Source organism: Lethenteron reissneri, chromosome 10, assembly GCF_015708825.2.
Source record: "Lethenteron reissneri isolate LAM-NWPU_2019-01 chromosome 10, ASM1570882v1, whole genome shotgun sequence".
Classification (NCBI taxonomy): domain Eukaryota; kingdom Metazoa; phylum Chordata; class Hyperoartia; order Petromyzontiformes; family Petromyzontidae; genus Lethenteron; species Lethenteron reissneri.
In genome coordinates this window covers 14,273,173-14,288,337 of record NC_083788.1, presented here as the reverse complement: position 1 = coordinate 14,288,337, position 15,165 = coordinate 14,273,173, and the positions used below count along the sequence as shown (strand labels likewise).

The 15,165-nt window shown below is 53.1% G+C and overlaps 1 protein-coding gene across 1 annotated transcript; it reads left to right on the top strand.

The window, feature by feature from the left end:
* The first annotated feature begins 1,808 nt into the window (after nucleotides 1-1,808).
* On the top strand, nucleotides 1,809-13,674 carry LOC133340990 (peripheral myelin protein 22-like). The gene is made up of 5 exons (XM_061549556.1): nucleotides 1,809-1,962; nucleotides 4,919-5,027; nucleotides 10,729-10,852; nucleotides 12,325-12,465; nucleotides 12,613-13,674. Exons 2-5 carry the CDS (start codon nucleotides 4,950-4,952, stop codon nucleotides 12,762-12,764), a joined length of 495 nt encoding a protein of 164 aa, XP_061405540.1. The 5' UTR covers nucleotides 1,809-1,962; nucleotides 4,919-4,949; the 3' UTR covers nucleotides 12,765-13,674.
* Nucleotides 13,675-15,165: the final 1,491 nt, after the last annotated feature.

Here is a 15,165-nt window from a genome sequence, read left to right as displayed (position 1 = left end):
TTCCCCGCAAATCACTCAATCGGGATGGATCACAGCAGCAGTAGCAGCAGCATTCATCGGCCCCCTAATGGCAGACTCGGCTTGCAGACCAGGTAGCGAAGTCATCTGGCGGCACACATGGGCAGCTGCTGCCCTTTGAAATGTTCTGAGCTGAGATGCGATGTCGGGCGCTCTATCGACAACAAATCATGGTCGTTGTGATTACACAGCGGGTATCACTACGAGCGCGCGTTCTCACGACAGCCCCCCCCCCCCCCGCTGTGAAGAGAGGGCCCTGGGCGGACCCCCTGCCAGAGCGCTGAGGGGGGGGGGGTGTAGCCTCAGCTGTCATCGATAGGGAGGGAGGGGGCAAAGGCCTCGGGTGGGGGTATCCCCCCCCCCACGCGAAGATGTTTGAGGGCCATAGAAGCGAGGTGCGTCGGCCCCCCAGCCTGGCGCGTAGCGAGCCCCCCCCCTACACTCGTGGCCAGAAGCCAAATAAACACGCGGACAATTCGCTTCCTTCTTCACGTATTTGTGTGGCCACATAAAACATGCAAGAATGTCTCTACACGTCCCATCAGCCACACGGCCTTCTGACAGTGATTTTTTTTTTAAAAGCAGAATTGGTTCAATCCGAGCAATCTGTGTCTCATCAGCAGTCACTGCTTCAAGTATATCCTGACTGCTGATGAGATATTGACGATAAAAACCGGTTTCCAAAGTTTTGTTGTATTAGCCCAATGCTGCTTAAATTGTGCACTCCTCGATTGCCGCGTGACTGATGAGATGTGTACGACATTGATGTATTCTCTATGTGCAAGGAGAGATGTGGCAAGGATGGCGCACTGACATTGTATACTCGCTTTGTGATGCTGCGGTAAAATAAATCCAGCCTCGCTTCCTTCACCTTCATCCCTCACTCTCCCCACACACTCTCTCCTCACTCTCCCCTCACTCTCCTCATCCTCCCACACTCTCCTCACCCTCCCCACACCCTCCCCACACACACACTCCCCTCACTCTCCCCACACTCCCCTCACACTCCCCTCACTCTCCCTACACACTCTCTCCTCACTCTCCCCACACTCCCCTCACCCTCCCCTCACTCTCCCCACACACACTCTCCGCTCACGCTCCCACACTCCCCTCACACTCCCCTCACTCTCCCCACACTCCCCTCACCCTCCCCTCACTCTCCCCACACACACTCTCCCCTCACTCTCCCACACTCCCCTCACACTCGCCTCACTCTCCCCACACTCTCCCACACTCTCCTCACCCTCCCCACACCCTCCCCACACACACACTCCTCTCACTCTCCCCTCACACCCCTCACACTCCCCTCACTCTCCCCACACTCTCCTCACCCTCCCCACACACACTCCCCTCACTCTCCCACCCTCACTCTCCTCACCCTGCCCACACGCACCCATTATTCCCTCACTCACTCCCCTCACTCTCCCCACACTCTCTCCTCACTATCTCCACACACACTCTCTCCACACTCTCACCCTCCCCACACACACTCTCCCCTCACTCTCCCCTCACTCTCCCCACATACACTCCCCTCACTCTCACCCTCCCCCCACACACACTCCCCTCACTCTCCCCACTCTCTCCTCACCCTCCCCACACACACACATTATTCCCTCACTCTCCCCTCACTCTCCCCACACACACTCCCCTCACTCTCCCCACTCTCTCCTCACCCTCCCCACACACACCCATGATCCCCTCACTCCGCTCACTCTCTGTGAGCTAGCGGAGCTGTGGCTGCCCGAAGAGAGGGGCCTCTCAGTGGGGGGGAGTCCTCGTCGGCTGTGTGAGGAGGGGCCAGTGGGGGCGATGGGAGGGAGGGGGTGGGGTGGGCGCATATAACCCGACTCCGCACGCGGAGCTCAGCTCCTCCTGCCACCGCTGCCCCCGTTGCGAAGTGAAGCGAAGAGGCGAAGTTAAGAGGTGAAGTGAAGAGTTGAAGAGGTAAGGCTGCAGCGGCCGCGTCTCTGCCTCGGGGTGGGGAGGGGGGGTCGCGCTCTCGGCTGCTGCTCTCATCGCGGTCTCTGCCGCCGTCTCCCTGTCTCCTCCCGTGGCTCCCGCTGCCTCCCCGTGCGTCTCGCCGTCTCCCCGTTTCCCCTGCTGTCTCCCCGTATCTCCCCAGTGTCTCCTCGCTGTATGTATGTTGAACTTCTTTCGCACCGTACGTAGCCAACTGTGCTAATAGGAGGTGTGGACATCTGGGTGCCGCGGTTGAGGAGTAGTTTGCTTGGGGAATCACGGGGTCCTCTCTCCGTGTCCCTCGCCACGGCCCCACGAGTCACTCTCCGAGTCGTTCCCTCCGAGTCGTTCCCTCCGAGTCCTTCCCTCTCGAAGTGTCGGTTTCTGTGCGTGGCTTGGCTCTGAACTCTATCGGCGCGAAGCCCCGGGGCTCATAAACATTCTCGAGACGGGGTCCCGCCCTTTGCGTGAATTCAGTGCTACCCATAAACTACCCCTATACTACTGCCCCTAACACACCCCTCAACTAACATCACCCCTAAAACCACACCCGATCCCTAAAGCCACACCCTGCCCTTAAACTTAACCCTAAAACCATCGCCTACCCCTAAAACCACACCCTATCCTTAAACTTAACCCTAAAACTACACCCGACCCCAAAAACCACACCCTACCCTTAAACCTAACTCTAAAACCATAGCCTACCCCTAAAACCACACCCTATCCTTAAATTTAACCCTAAAACAACACCCGACCCCTAAAATAACTCCTTACCCCTAAACCAACCCTTAAAACCACGCCCTACCCCTAAACCAACCCATTACACCTACCCTTAAAACCACTCCTTACCCCTAAACCAACCCCTAAAACCACTCTCTACCCCTAAACCTACCTAAAACCACGCCCTACTAAACCTACCCCTAAAGCCACGCTCTACTAAACCTACCCCTAAAACCACGCCCTACTAAACCTACTCCTAAAACCACTCCCTACCCCTAAACCTACCCCTAAAACCACGCCCTACTAAACCTACCCCTAAAACCACGCCCTACTAAACCTACCCCTAAACCAACCCCTACAGCCCGCCCGCCTTACCCCTCAACCTACCGCTAAAGCCGCCACCCTTCCCCGAACCCGACCGCGGGAGGGATTTGCCGATCCCAGCCACGAACTCCGAAGCGCGGATCGGGCGTCGCTCAGAGCGCGGTGCCCGCGGAGCCGCGACGCTCCACCGCCCCACCGCTCAGTTTCACGGCGCATCACAAACCACTCCGTCACCCCCCCCCTGCCCACTCGCTGCTGTCACCAAAATAACACCGCGTCCCAAGCCCCGGCAACCCGCACCGCACCCGCCAGAGCGAGATCACGCGTGGGCGACTCATGACGGCTAAGAGGGGAGATCGGCCCATGTCTGTATATCCCTGTGTCTCTGTCTTTCTGTTTGCCTGTGTGTCGGAATCCCTCTGTCTGTGTATCCCTGCATCTCTGTGTACCCCTGCGTCTCTGTGCTCCTGTGTCTCTCTACCAATGTGTCTCTGTCTGTGTCCCTGTGTCTCTGTACCACTGTGTCTCTGTACCACCGTGTCTCTGTTTGTGTCCCTGAGTCCCTGTGTCTCTGTACCACCGTGTCTCTGTCTGTGTCCCTGGTAGAGTTTAGCGGTCTTGGGCTGGGCCTAACTCCAGTGTGAGTTACAAAGGACTGCATTATTTTGGGACACAGCCCATGATACCGAGTCTTCCCGCCCTGGTAGCAATAATGGTTGTGATGTTGGTTATGATGATTGTTGTGATGATGATGGTTGTGATGATGATTGTGATGATGGTTATGATGATTGTTGTGATGATGATGATGGTTGTGATGATGGTTATGATTATTGTTGTGATGATGATTGTGATGATGGTTGTGATGATGATGATGGTTGTGATGATGGTTATGATTATTGCTGTGATGATGGTTGTGATGATGGTTATGATGATTGTTGTGATGATGTTGGTTGTGATGATGGTTAGGATGATGGTTGTGATGATAATGGTTGTGATGATGGTTATGATGATGGTTGTGATGATGGTTGGGATGATGATAATTGTGATGATGGTTATGATGATTGTTGTGATGATTGGTGTGATGATGGTTGTGATGATGGTTATGATGATCGTTGTGATGATGATCGTTGTGATGATGGTTATGATGATGGTTATGATGATCTTTGTGATGATGATGGTTGTGATGATGGTTATGATGATGGTTGTGATGATGGTTGGGATGATGATAATTGTGATGATGGTTATGATGATTGTTGTGATGATGGTTGTGATGATGGTTATTATGAACTTTGTGATGATGATGGTTATGATGATGGTTATGATGATTGTTGTGATGATGATTGTAGTGATGATGATGGTTGTGATGATGGTTGGGATGATCGTTGTGATGATGGTTGTGATGATGGTTATGATGATTGTTGTGATGATGGTTGTGATGATGGTTATGATGATCGTTGTGATGATGATGGTTGTGATGATGGTTATGATGATGGTTGTGATGATGGTTGGGATGATGATTATTGTGATGATGGTTATGATGATTGTTGTGATGATGGTTGTGATGATGGTTATGATGATCTTTGTGATGATGATGGTTGTGATGATGGTTATGATGATTGTTGTGATGATGATTGTAGTGATGATGATGGTTGTGATTATGGTTGGGATGATCGTTGGGATGATGATGGTTGTGATGATGGTTATGATGATTGTTGTGATAATGGTTGTGATGATGGTTATGATGATCGTTGTGATGATGGTTATGATTATTGTTGTGATGATGGTTGTGATGATGGTTATGATGATTGTTGTGATGATGATGGTTGTGATGATGGTTGTGATGATGGTTGTGATGATGGTTGTTATGATGATGATGATGATGGTTGCACGTGCGCAGCGTATCATCCAGGGAGCGTTACCTCTACGCCATGAAGCTCCTCCTGCTCGCCATCGCCATCATCCATGTGGCGGCGCTGGTCCTGCTCTTCATCGCCACCATAGACAACGTGAGTGCCTCCGCGGTCCGGCGTGTCACCCTTCGCATAACGAGGCGAGAACTCAAGTGGCCAGTGAGGCTCCATCGCAAGCGTAGTCAACCTGGGTCACCAACATAACAGCAAAAACATACAAACATAATACAGCAGTGACGCGAATAGCACTCGGAGCATAAACATAACAAATAGCAACGGCAGCAGAGACAACTACGTTACAAAATAAATATAAAAGTGCACAAACAGAACGAAGATTACATGCATTTTCCAGTAGAGAGAGTCGGCTCGGACAAATGACTTGAAACCCATGCGCAGTGAAATGAGGCGACAGGAACATCAACTCGGAGTCAGGGTGATCACTGCACTATCAGGGGTCCACGGGAGCTGAGTAACACAGTGAGGGTGCACGGGAGCTGAGTAACACAGTGGGAGCTGAGTAACACAGTGAGAGCTGAGTAACACAGTGGGAGCTGAGTAACACAGTGAGAGCTGAGTAACACAGTGGGAGCTGAGTAACACAGTGAGGGTGCACGGGAGCTGAGTAACACAGTGGGAGCTGAGTAACACAGTGAGAGCTGAGTAACACAGTGGGAGCTGAGTAACACAGTGAGGGCTGAGTAACACAGTGGGAGCTGAGTAACACAGTGGGAGCTGAGTAACACAGTGAGGGCTGAGTAACACAGTGGGAGCTGAGTAACACAGCGGGAGCTGAGTAACACAGTGAGAGCTGAGTAACACAGCGGGAGCTGAGTAACACAGCGGGAGCTGAGTAACACAGTGGGAGCTGAGTAACACAGTGAGAGCTGAGTAACACAGTGGGAGCTGAGTAACACAGTGAGGGCTGAGTAACACAGTGGGAGCTGAGTAACACAGTGGAAGCTGAGTAACACAGTGAGAGCTGAGTAACACAGCGGGAGCTGAGTAACACAGCGGGAGCTGAGTAACACAGTGGGAGCTAAGTAACACAGTGAGAGCTGAGTAACACAGTGAGGGCTGAGTAACACAGTGAGGGCTGAGTAACACAGTGAGAGCTGAGTAACACAGTGAGAGCTGAGTAACACAGTGAGAGCTGAGTAACACAGCGGGAGCTGAGTAACACAGTGGGGGTCCATGGGAGCTGAGTAACACAGTGGGAGCTGAGTAACACAGTGGGGGCTGAGTAACACAGCGGGAGCTGAGTAACACAGTGGGGGTCCATGGGAGCTGAGTAACACAGTGGGGGCTGAGTAACACAGTGAGGGCTGAGTAACACAGCGGGAGCTGAGTAACACAGTGGGGGCTGAGTAACACAGCGGGAGCTGAGTAACACAGTGAGAGCTGAGTAACACAGTGAGAGCTGAGTAACACAGTGGGGGCTGAGTAACACAGCGGGAGCTGAGTAACACAGTGAGAGCTGAGTAACACAGCGGGAGCTGAGTAACACAGCGGGAGCTGAGTAACACAGTGAGAGCTGAGTAACACAGTGGGGGTCCATGGGAGCTGAGTAACACAGTGGGAGCTGAGTAACACAGTGAGAGCTGAGTAACACAGTGGGAGCTGAGTAACACAGTGAGCGCTGAGTAACACAGCGGGAGCTGAGTAACACAGTGAGGGCTGAGTAACACAGTGAGAGCTGAGTAACACAGTGGGAGCTGAGTAACACAGTGAGAGCTGAGTAACACAGTGGGGGTCCATGGGAGCTGAGTAACACAGTGGGAGCTGAGTAACACAGTGGGAGTTGAGTAACACAGCGGGAGCTGAGTAACACAGTGGGGGTCCATGGGATCTGAGTAACACAGTGAGGGCTGCGTAACACAGTGAGAGCTGAGTAACACAGTGGGAGCTGAGTAACACAGTGGGAGCTGAGTAACACAGTGAGGGCTGAGTAACATAGTGAGGGCTGAGTAACACAGCGGGAGCTGAGTAACACAGTAGTGGTCCATGGGAGCTGAGTAACACAGCGGGAGCTGAGTAACACAGCGGGAGCTGAGTAACACAGCGGGAGCTGAGTAACACAGTGGGGGTCCATGGGAGCTGAGTAACACAGTGGGAGCTGAGTAACACAGTGAGAGCTGAGTAACACAGTGAGAGCTGAGTAACACAGTGGGAGCTGAGTAACACAGTGAGAGCTGAGTAACACAGTGGGAGCTGAGTAACACAGTGGGAGCTGAGTAACACAGTGAGAGCTGAGTAACACAGTGGGGGCTGAGTAACACAGTGAGGGCTGAGTAACACAGCGGGAGCTGAGTAACACAGTGGGGGTCCATGGGAGCTGAGTAACACAGTGGGGGCTGAGTAACACAGTGAGGGCTGAGTAACACAGCGGGAGCTGAGTAACACAGCGGGAGCTGAGTAACACAGTGAGAGCTGAGTAACACAGTGAGAGCTGAGTAACACAGTGGGGGCTGAGTAACACAGCGGGAGCTGAGTAACACAGCGGGAGCTGAGTAACACAGTGAGAGCTGAGTAACACAGTGAGAGCTGAGTAACACAGTGGGGGTCCATGGGAGCTGAGTAACACAGTGAGAGCTGAGTAACACAGTGAGCGCCGAGTAACACAGCGGGAGCTGAGTAACACAGTGAGGGCTGAGTAACACAGTGAGAGCTGAGTAACACAGTGGGAGCTGAGTAACACAGTGAGCGCTGAGTAACACAGCGGGAGCTGAGTAACACAGTGAGGGCTGAGTAACACAGTGAGCGCTGAGTAACACAGTGGGAGTTGAGTAACACAGTGGTAGTTGAGTAACACAGTGGGAGTTGAGTAACACAGTGGGGGTCCATGGGATCTGAGTAACACAGTGAGGGCTGCGTAACACAGTGAGAGCTGAGTAACACAGTGGGAGCTGAGTAACACAGCGGGAGCTGAGTAACACAGCGGGAGCTGAGTAACACAGTGAGAGCTGAGTAACACAGTGGGGGTCCATGGGAGCTGAGTAACACAGTGGGAGCTGAGTAACACAGTGAGAGCTGAGTAACACAGTGGGAGCTGAGTAACACAGTGAGCGCTGAGTAACACAGCGGGAGCTGAGTAACACAGTGAGGGCTGAGTAACACAGTGAGAGCTGAGTAACACAGTGGGAGCTGAGTAACACAGTGAGAGCTGAGTAACACAGTGGGGGTCCATGGGAGCTGAGTAACACAGTGGGAGCTGAGTAACACAGTGGGAGTTGAGTAACACAGCGGGAGCTGAGTAACACAGTGGGGGTCCATGGGATCTGAGTAACACAGTGAGGGCTGCGTAACACAGTGAGAGCTGAGTAACACAGTGGGAGCTGAGTAACACAGTGGGAGCTGAGTAACACAGTGGGAGCTGAGTAACACAGTGAGGGCTGAGTAACATAGTGAGGGCTGAGTAACACAGCGGGAGCTGAGTAACACAGTAGGGGTCCATGGGAGCTGAGTAACACAGCGGGAGCTGAGTAACACAGCGGGAGCTGAGTAACACAGCGGGAGCTGAGTAACACAGTGGGGGTCCATGGGAGCTGAGTAACACAGTGGGAGCTGAGTAACACAGTGAGGGCTGAGTAACACAGCGGGAGCTGAGTAACACAGTGGGGGTCCATGAGAGCTGAGTAACACAGTGGGGGCTGAGTAACACAGTGAGGGCTGAGTAACACAGCGGGAGCTGAGTAACACAGTGTGGGTCCATGGGAGCTGAGTAACACAGTGGGGGCTGAGTAACACAGTGAGGGCTGAGTAACACAGCGGGAGCTGAGTAACACAGCGGGAGCTGAGTAACACAGCGGGAGCTGAGTAACACAGTGAGAGCTGAGTAACACAGTGAGAGCTGAGTAACACAGCGGGAGCTGAGTAACACAGCGGGAGCTGAGTAACACAGTGAGAGCTGAGTAACACAGTGAGAGCTGAGTAACACAGTGGGGGTCCATGGGAGCTGAGTAACACAGTGAGAGCTGAGTAACACAGTGAGCGCTGAGTAACACAGCGGGAGCTGAGTAACACAGTGAGGGCTGAGTAACACAGTGAGCGCTGAGTAACACAGTGGGAGTTGAGTAACACAGTGGGAGTTGAGTAACACAGTGGGAGTTGAGTAACACAGTGGGAGTTGAGTAACACAGCGGGAGCTGAGTAACACAGTGGGGGTCCATGGGATCTGAGTAACACAGTGAGGGCTGCGTAACACAGTGAGAGCTGAGTAACACAGTGGGAGCTGAGTAACACAGTGGGAGCTGAGTAACACAGTGGGAGCTGAGTAACACAGTGAGGGCTGAGTAACACAGTGAGGGCTGAGTAACACAGCGGGAGCTGAGTAACACAGTAGGGGTCCATGGGAGCTGAGTAACACAGCGGGAGCTGAGTAACACAGCCGGAGCTGAGTAACACAGCGGGAGCTGAGTAACACAGTGGGGGTCCATGGGAGCTGAGTAACACAGTGGGAGCTGAGTAACACAGTGAGAGCTGAGTAACACAGTGGGGGCTGAGTAACACAGTGAGGGCTGAGTAACACAGCGGGAGCTGAGTAACACAGTGGGGGTCCATGGGAGCTGAGTAACACAGTGGGGGCTGAGTAACACAGTGAGGGCTGAGTAACACAGCGGGAGCTGAGTAACACAGCGGGAGCTGAGTAACACAGCGGGAGCTGAGTAACACAGTGAGAGCTGAGTAACACAGTGAGAGCTGAGTAACACAGTGGGGGCTGAGTAACACAGCGGGAGCTGAGTAACACAGCGGGAGCTGAGTAACACAGCGGGAGCTGAGTAACACAGTGGGGGTCCATGGGAGCTGAGTAACACAGTGGGAGCTGAGTAACACAGTGAGAGCTGAGTAACACAGTGGGGGCTGAGTAACACAGTGAGGGCTGAGTAACACAGCGGGAGCTGAGTAACACAGTAGGGGTCCATGGGAGCTGAGTAACACAGCGGGAGCTGAGTAACACAGCGGGAGCTGAGTAACACAGTGAGAGCTGAGTAACACAGTGAGAGCTGAGTAACACAGTGGGGGTCCATGGGAGCTGAGTAACACAGTGAGAGCTGAGTAACACAGTGAGAGCTGAGTAACACAGTGGGAGCTGAGTAACACAGTGAGAGCTGAGTAACTAAGTGAGAGCTGAGTAACACAGCGGGAGCTGAGTAACACAGTGAGGGCTGAGAAACACAGTGAGAGCTGAGTAACACAGTGGGGGTCCATGGGAGCTGAGTAACACAGTGGGAGCTGAGTAACACAGTGGGGGTCCATGGGAGCTGAGTAACACAGTGAGGGCTGAGTAACACAGTGGGGGTCCATGGGAGCTGAGTAACACAGTGGGAGCTGAGTAACACAGTGGGGGTCCATGGGAGCTGAGTAACACAGTGGGAGCTGAGTAACACAGTGGGAGCTGAGTAACACAGTGAGGGCTGAGTAACACAGCGGGAGCTGAGTAACACAGTGGGAGCTGAGTAACACAGTGGGGGTCCATGGGAGCTGAGTAACACAGTGGGAGCTGAGTAACACAGTGGGAGCTGAGTAACACAGTGAGGGCTGAGTAACACAGCGGGAGCTGAGTAACACAGCGGGAGCTGAGTAACACAGCGGGGGTTCTGCGTGCTGTGCGGATTCACGCTGGGTGGGTGGGGGGCTCTAGAAATCTGTCCACGCTCATCGTGGTCGCTCGTGACGAGGTCTCTGCACTGGGTGACGCTCCTGACTTGTGCTGCTAACACCTGCGTTCCACTCGCGGTGGCATGTGGTGCGACTGGAGCGGTGTGGCTGACAACGTGGTGTGTCGTGGTGTGGCATGCAGGCCTGGTGGTACAACAGCAATGTTCAGAACGCCACGAGCCAGAGTGTGGACTTGTGGAAGAAGTGCAACTACGTTGACAACCAATGGATCTGCGGATCGAACGGGCACGATGTCCCTCTCTCAGGTGACTCACGCTCTCAGCGAGGGTCGGTCTACATGGGCCTGAAGCCCCCCCCCCCCCCCCCCACGGGCCTGGGGGGTCCCCTTGACCCACCAGGGCCGCGCCCAACCACCTTTCTGGAGGCCTCTTGGGTTCGCTGTTTGTTGCAGAGGTTTTTGGTTCGAATCCTGCAACTCTCCCTTGTTATAACTGCGATGGGTGTTTAGTATGATTCACGCACAGCAGACCTAAAAGATCACATTACGTCATTCAAAATGAGTAGGCGATGTGTGATTGCGTTATGATCCAAATTTGCCAATTCAAATAAAGAAACCACTCAATTGTGATTGTACAAAGCAACATCGCCCCCTCCTGCGACACGACGGTAGATTGCGCCTGTGGAACATCAATACCAAAAGGCGTGATGCTCGCCTTTTGGAATTGACGCATATACTAAATCCTCGCACGATTTTATCCGTTCAAACTATGGTCATAGGCTCATAGCCAAGGCTCGCGCTGCCCCCTTGTGGCGGTTGGAGGCTAGAATCAGACCCCTTGGCCGAGCCATTCCTTCCCCGGTGCGTGTGATCTCCATTGCCCCCCGGGGGCTCATATGCCTTGAGCGATCGTCAAACTTTGCCCAGGGATGCCACTGCCCTGAGCCCCTGCTATGGCCATCGCTCGCAGAGATACCGACACGTGATGGCACCACAAGATCCCGGGTTTGGAATCACTGGAGTGAAATTACAAAAACATTAACACATTCTGTGTAAATAATAACACTGTGTGGTCTTCCAAGGAAACATCTAATAGGCGACATTTCGGGCAATGCCCTTGCTGACAGGACGTAATGTGTGTGTATATGTTTATCGGTGAGTACAGTGAGTGTAGATTTGTGATACTGGGCGATCCATCTATAGACGCGCCACTGATTCCTAGTGATGCTCAGGCGATGGCTTGGTCTCAGACGCACGAGAGTACTGCCATGGGTAACGCGTGTGCTCGGATCGGTGGCAGGAGTGATCTTGTGTGCGGCGTGAGAGGGTGTATGTGTCTGTGTGCTACCCCCTAGCAGCCCTTGCCCCAACAGTCTATTGAGGCTGCATGAGGGATCTGTATCTCTGTATGTGTCTCTGCGTCTCTCTGTATGTATGGAGATGTATGTATGGAGATGCCGATGTTTGTGACAAAATAAACAAGAAGACACTTCACCTCCTTCCCATATCTGTCCCTTCGCATAAAAAATAAAAGTTGTTTTACACATCCCATCAGCTAAACGACCTTCTTGGAGTCAATCTTATCAGTAGCATTGGTTCAATGCAAGCAGAACTCTGGATCGGTTTCAACATTTAGTGTCTCATCAGCAGAGTCTGGCTCACTTGAACCAATGCTGGGCAAAGATCCTCGTCATTAGATATGGGTCCCAGTTCAATGTGGTGCGAGATACAACCCCCAGCACGAGATGACAGTGATGTTTGTGCCTGTCCCCACCGCAGACTGGATACAGGCCGTGCAGGCCTTCATGATCTTGTCCGTGATCTTCTGCTCCGCGTCGCTCATCATCTTCACGGCGCAGCTCTTCCGCCTCGAGAAGGGTGGCATGTTCCACTTCACGGGGGCTTTCCAGCTGCTCGCCTGTGCGTAACCGCACTGCACGTAACCACACCACACATAGCCCTCAAGCGCTCCCTGCACGACACGTCACTGCACTGTATTGCACCGTATCGTTAACGAGCGTGCAGTTCCCCTCGCTAACCACTCCCCGCTCTCCGCGCCGCTCGCAGGTTTGTGCGTGATGGTGGCCGCCTCGATGTACGCGGCGCAGTTCAACTACACCACCAGCGGCGGGTACGGCTACTGCTTCATTCTCGCCTGGATCGCGTTCCCGCTCACGCTCATCAGCGGCGTCCTCTACTGCATCCTGCGCAAGAAGTGATGGCCCCCACCCCCTCGCCCAGCATGGGCGCAGGGCACGGCGCCCCCCTCCGCACGGCAGCTCCTCATCCCGATCCACGGGGCCCACACAGCCCACACGGCTCTCGGGGCCCACACATAGGAACGCCACTCTCACCCTGGAAATCAGATTTAAAAATCACGGGGGGATTTTATAATAGACGGAAAATTGTCTGGAATGTTATTTGCTCGTCGGGTTTTGGTAAGGTAGCATAGATGTTGAATTGTAACACCCGCAGCCCTGTAGCTTTTACAACGTGTACTCATCTTGCCCCCTCCCCACCTCGTCCCCCGTAATCGGCATGCCCTCTCCCCAACCCCGTAATCATCATGCCCCCCCCCCCCGGTAGTGATGGTGCCTGTGCCCATGTGCCTTCGCCTCGTGTCCCACTTCCCAGTCGCCACGTGCCGCGTCCGATTGCTGTGACGTGGCCACTTCTCATGGCGAGTGGCAGCCGCTCCACGACACGGCGAGGGACGCGGGCTGTGTTCAGCAGAACGCACTACGCGTGACTCTCGCTCCAGCCGTACATATGCGGGGATTCACCTCCACATATCTGTGTCTCTGCACATAAATACAATTATATTTTGTACACATCAACCATACACGGTCTTCTGGGAGTGCATCATTTCAGCAGCACTGGTTTACAACAAGCAAGAACTCTGGACCGGTTTCGACATGCAGTGTCTCATCAGCAGAGTCCGGCTTTGCTTGAACCAATGCTGGTGAACTGCCAGATGCTTAGAGGCAAGGACCCTGTCTGTTCGATATAGAATTGCAAAACTATATCAATCACAGCGAACAATCAGGATGCGCGTGTTAACAGGTGGCGTGCGTTGCGCGTGTAAGGAGGGAGGGTGGAATGGTATTTTGTATAAAACATATAACTTGCCTCACTCTTGTCCTGGCTCTCTGATGTCCATCTTCTCCTGGAAACCACGCAGCCACCTCATGAGCCTGGCTCGTGCTTGGTAGTGCATTGCACGGGAATGGAAGTGTAGAATCACGTTGTTTGGGCCACCATTGTTTCTAAGGTCGCCACCAGTCCTAAAATCAGCGTCTGTTGTGGTCGGATGGCACGGATAGATTTTACCAAGATCTGGTTCTGGTGACCGTGTTGAACTCTGTCGCAGGAGATTGCACGGCAGTGTCGATACACCTCGGCCAACGGAGACATCAGGCCGGGTTTGCGCTGTAGAGACGGTGGCGAGCCGAGCTCTGGGCGCGTGGCTGTTGCAAAGCCCAGGGAAGGAGGGAGGGAGGCTGGGTTCAAACCCTGGCACTGGACACACATTCTTTCGGGCCGGTGGACGCGGCCGAACTCTGACACAGCAAGTCACCCTGTAGCTTACAGGAATGGGACGACTCTTCGATTAAAATCGATCGTGAGGCTCTCATTGAATGTACCCGATTGTCCTCGTGATTCTTGCAGACTCGGACACGTCCATGCAATCGACACAGTCACAGATTGTACAGCTCACAGCCTCACAGCGCATTACTGCAGCTCCAAGGAAATGCCGTACTGGACTTGCAATCCAGAAGTCGCCGATCCGATTCCATCTCCTGGCACGGCAGTTGAAACAACGAGGCAGTTTTCTAAAATCCTACCCACCACTTCTGTCCAAACAGCAGTAATTAGGTTCAGCACTATTAGTTTATGATCGGCAAAGTCGAGTGTGGTGGGGTAAATTATGGGTACGCACACCGCTTCAAACACGTCTGCTCACAGTGTGGGAGGGTACATTAAATGCACTCCAGAGTTCGCTCAATAGGAGCTCCTTCCGCCAGCAGTGGCGTGAGGGATCACTTGCAGGGCCGCACCTTTACGTTTTCCTTCAGACTCTACATCCGCCACAAGGCCAAACACAAGCACATCCATGACCCCAAGTCGCGCAGTGGTTCAATGTGCGTGCACTTCCTTAGCAAGCTGGTGGCGCTATTCGACCATGCGCACACGCGGCGCACGGGTCCTCGGCCAGTGGAAAAAGCAGGATCTGTCCCGTGCCGTGATCGCTTGGCCTCCTTATAATCCTGTACCAAATTTTGACTTTAAACTTTCAGACTGCAGGAATTCATATTCTTTGGTTCTTTCGGTAAAGTCACGTAGATAAAGAAAATAAAATAAAAACTACGTTTCCATCACAACACAAGCGAGTGTCTGCAGGAGGAAAAAAGACGATCGCTTGTGTTGTGATCGAAACGTCGTAGTTTTTATTTTATTTACTTTTATAATTTTTATACTTTACCGAAAGAACCAAATAATATGAATCCTGTACCAGCTTGAGCTGCAGCGTCAGATCCCTATCGGCCCAGTGTCTATTTAGCACCATGGCCCAGTGCGGCGCAGTGGCGCACAAAGATACAGAGACGAGGAGAGTGCGTG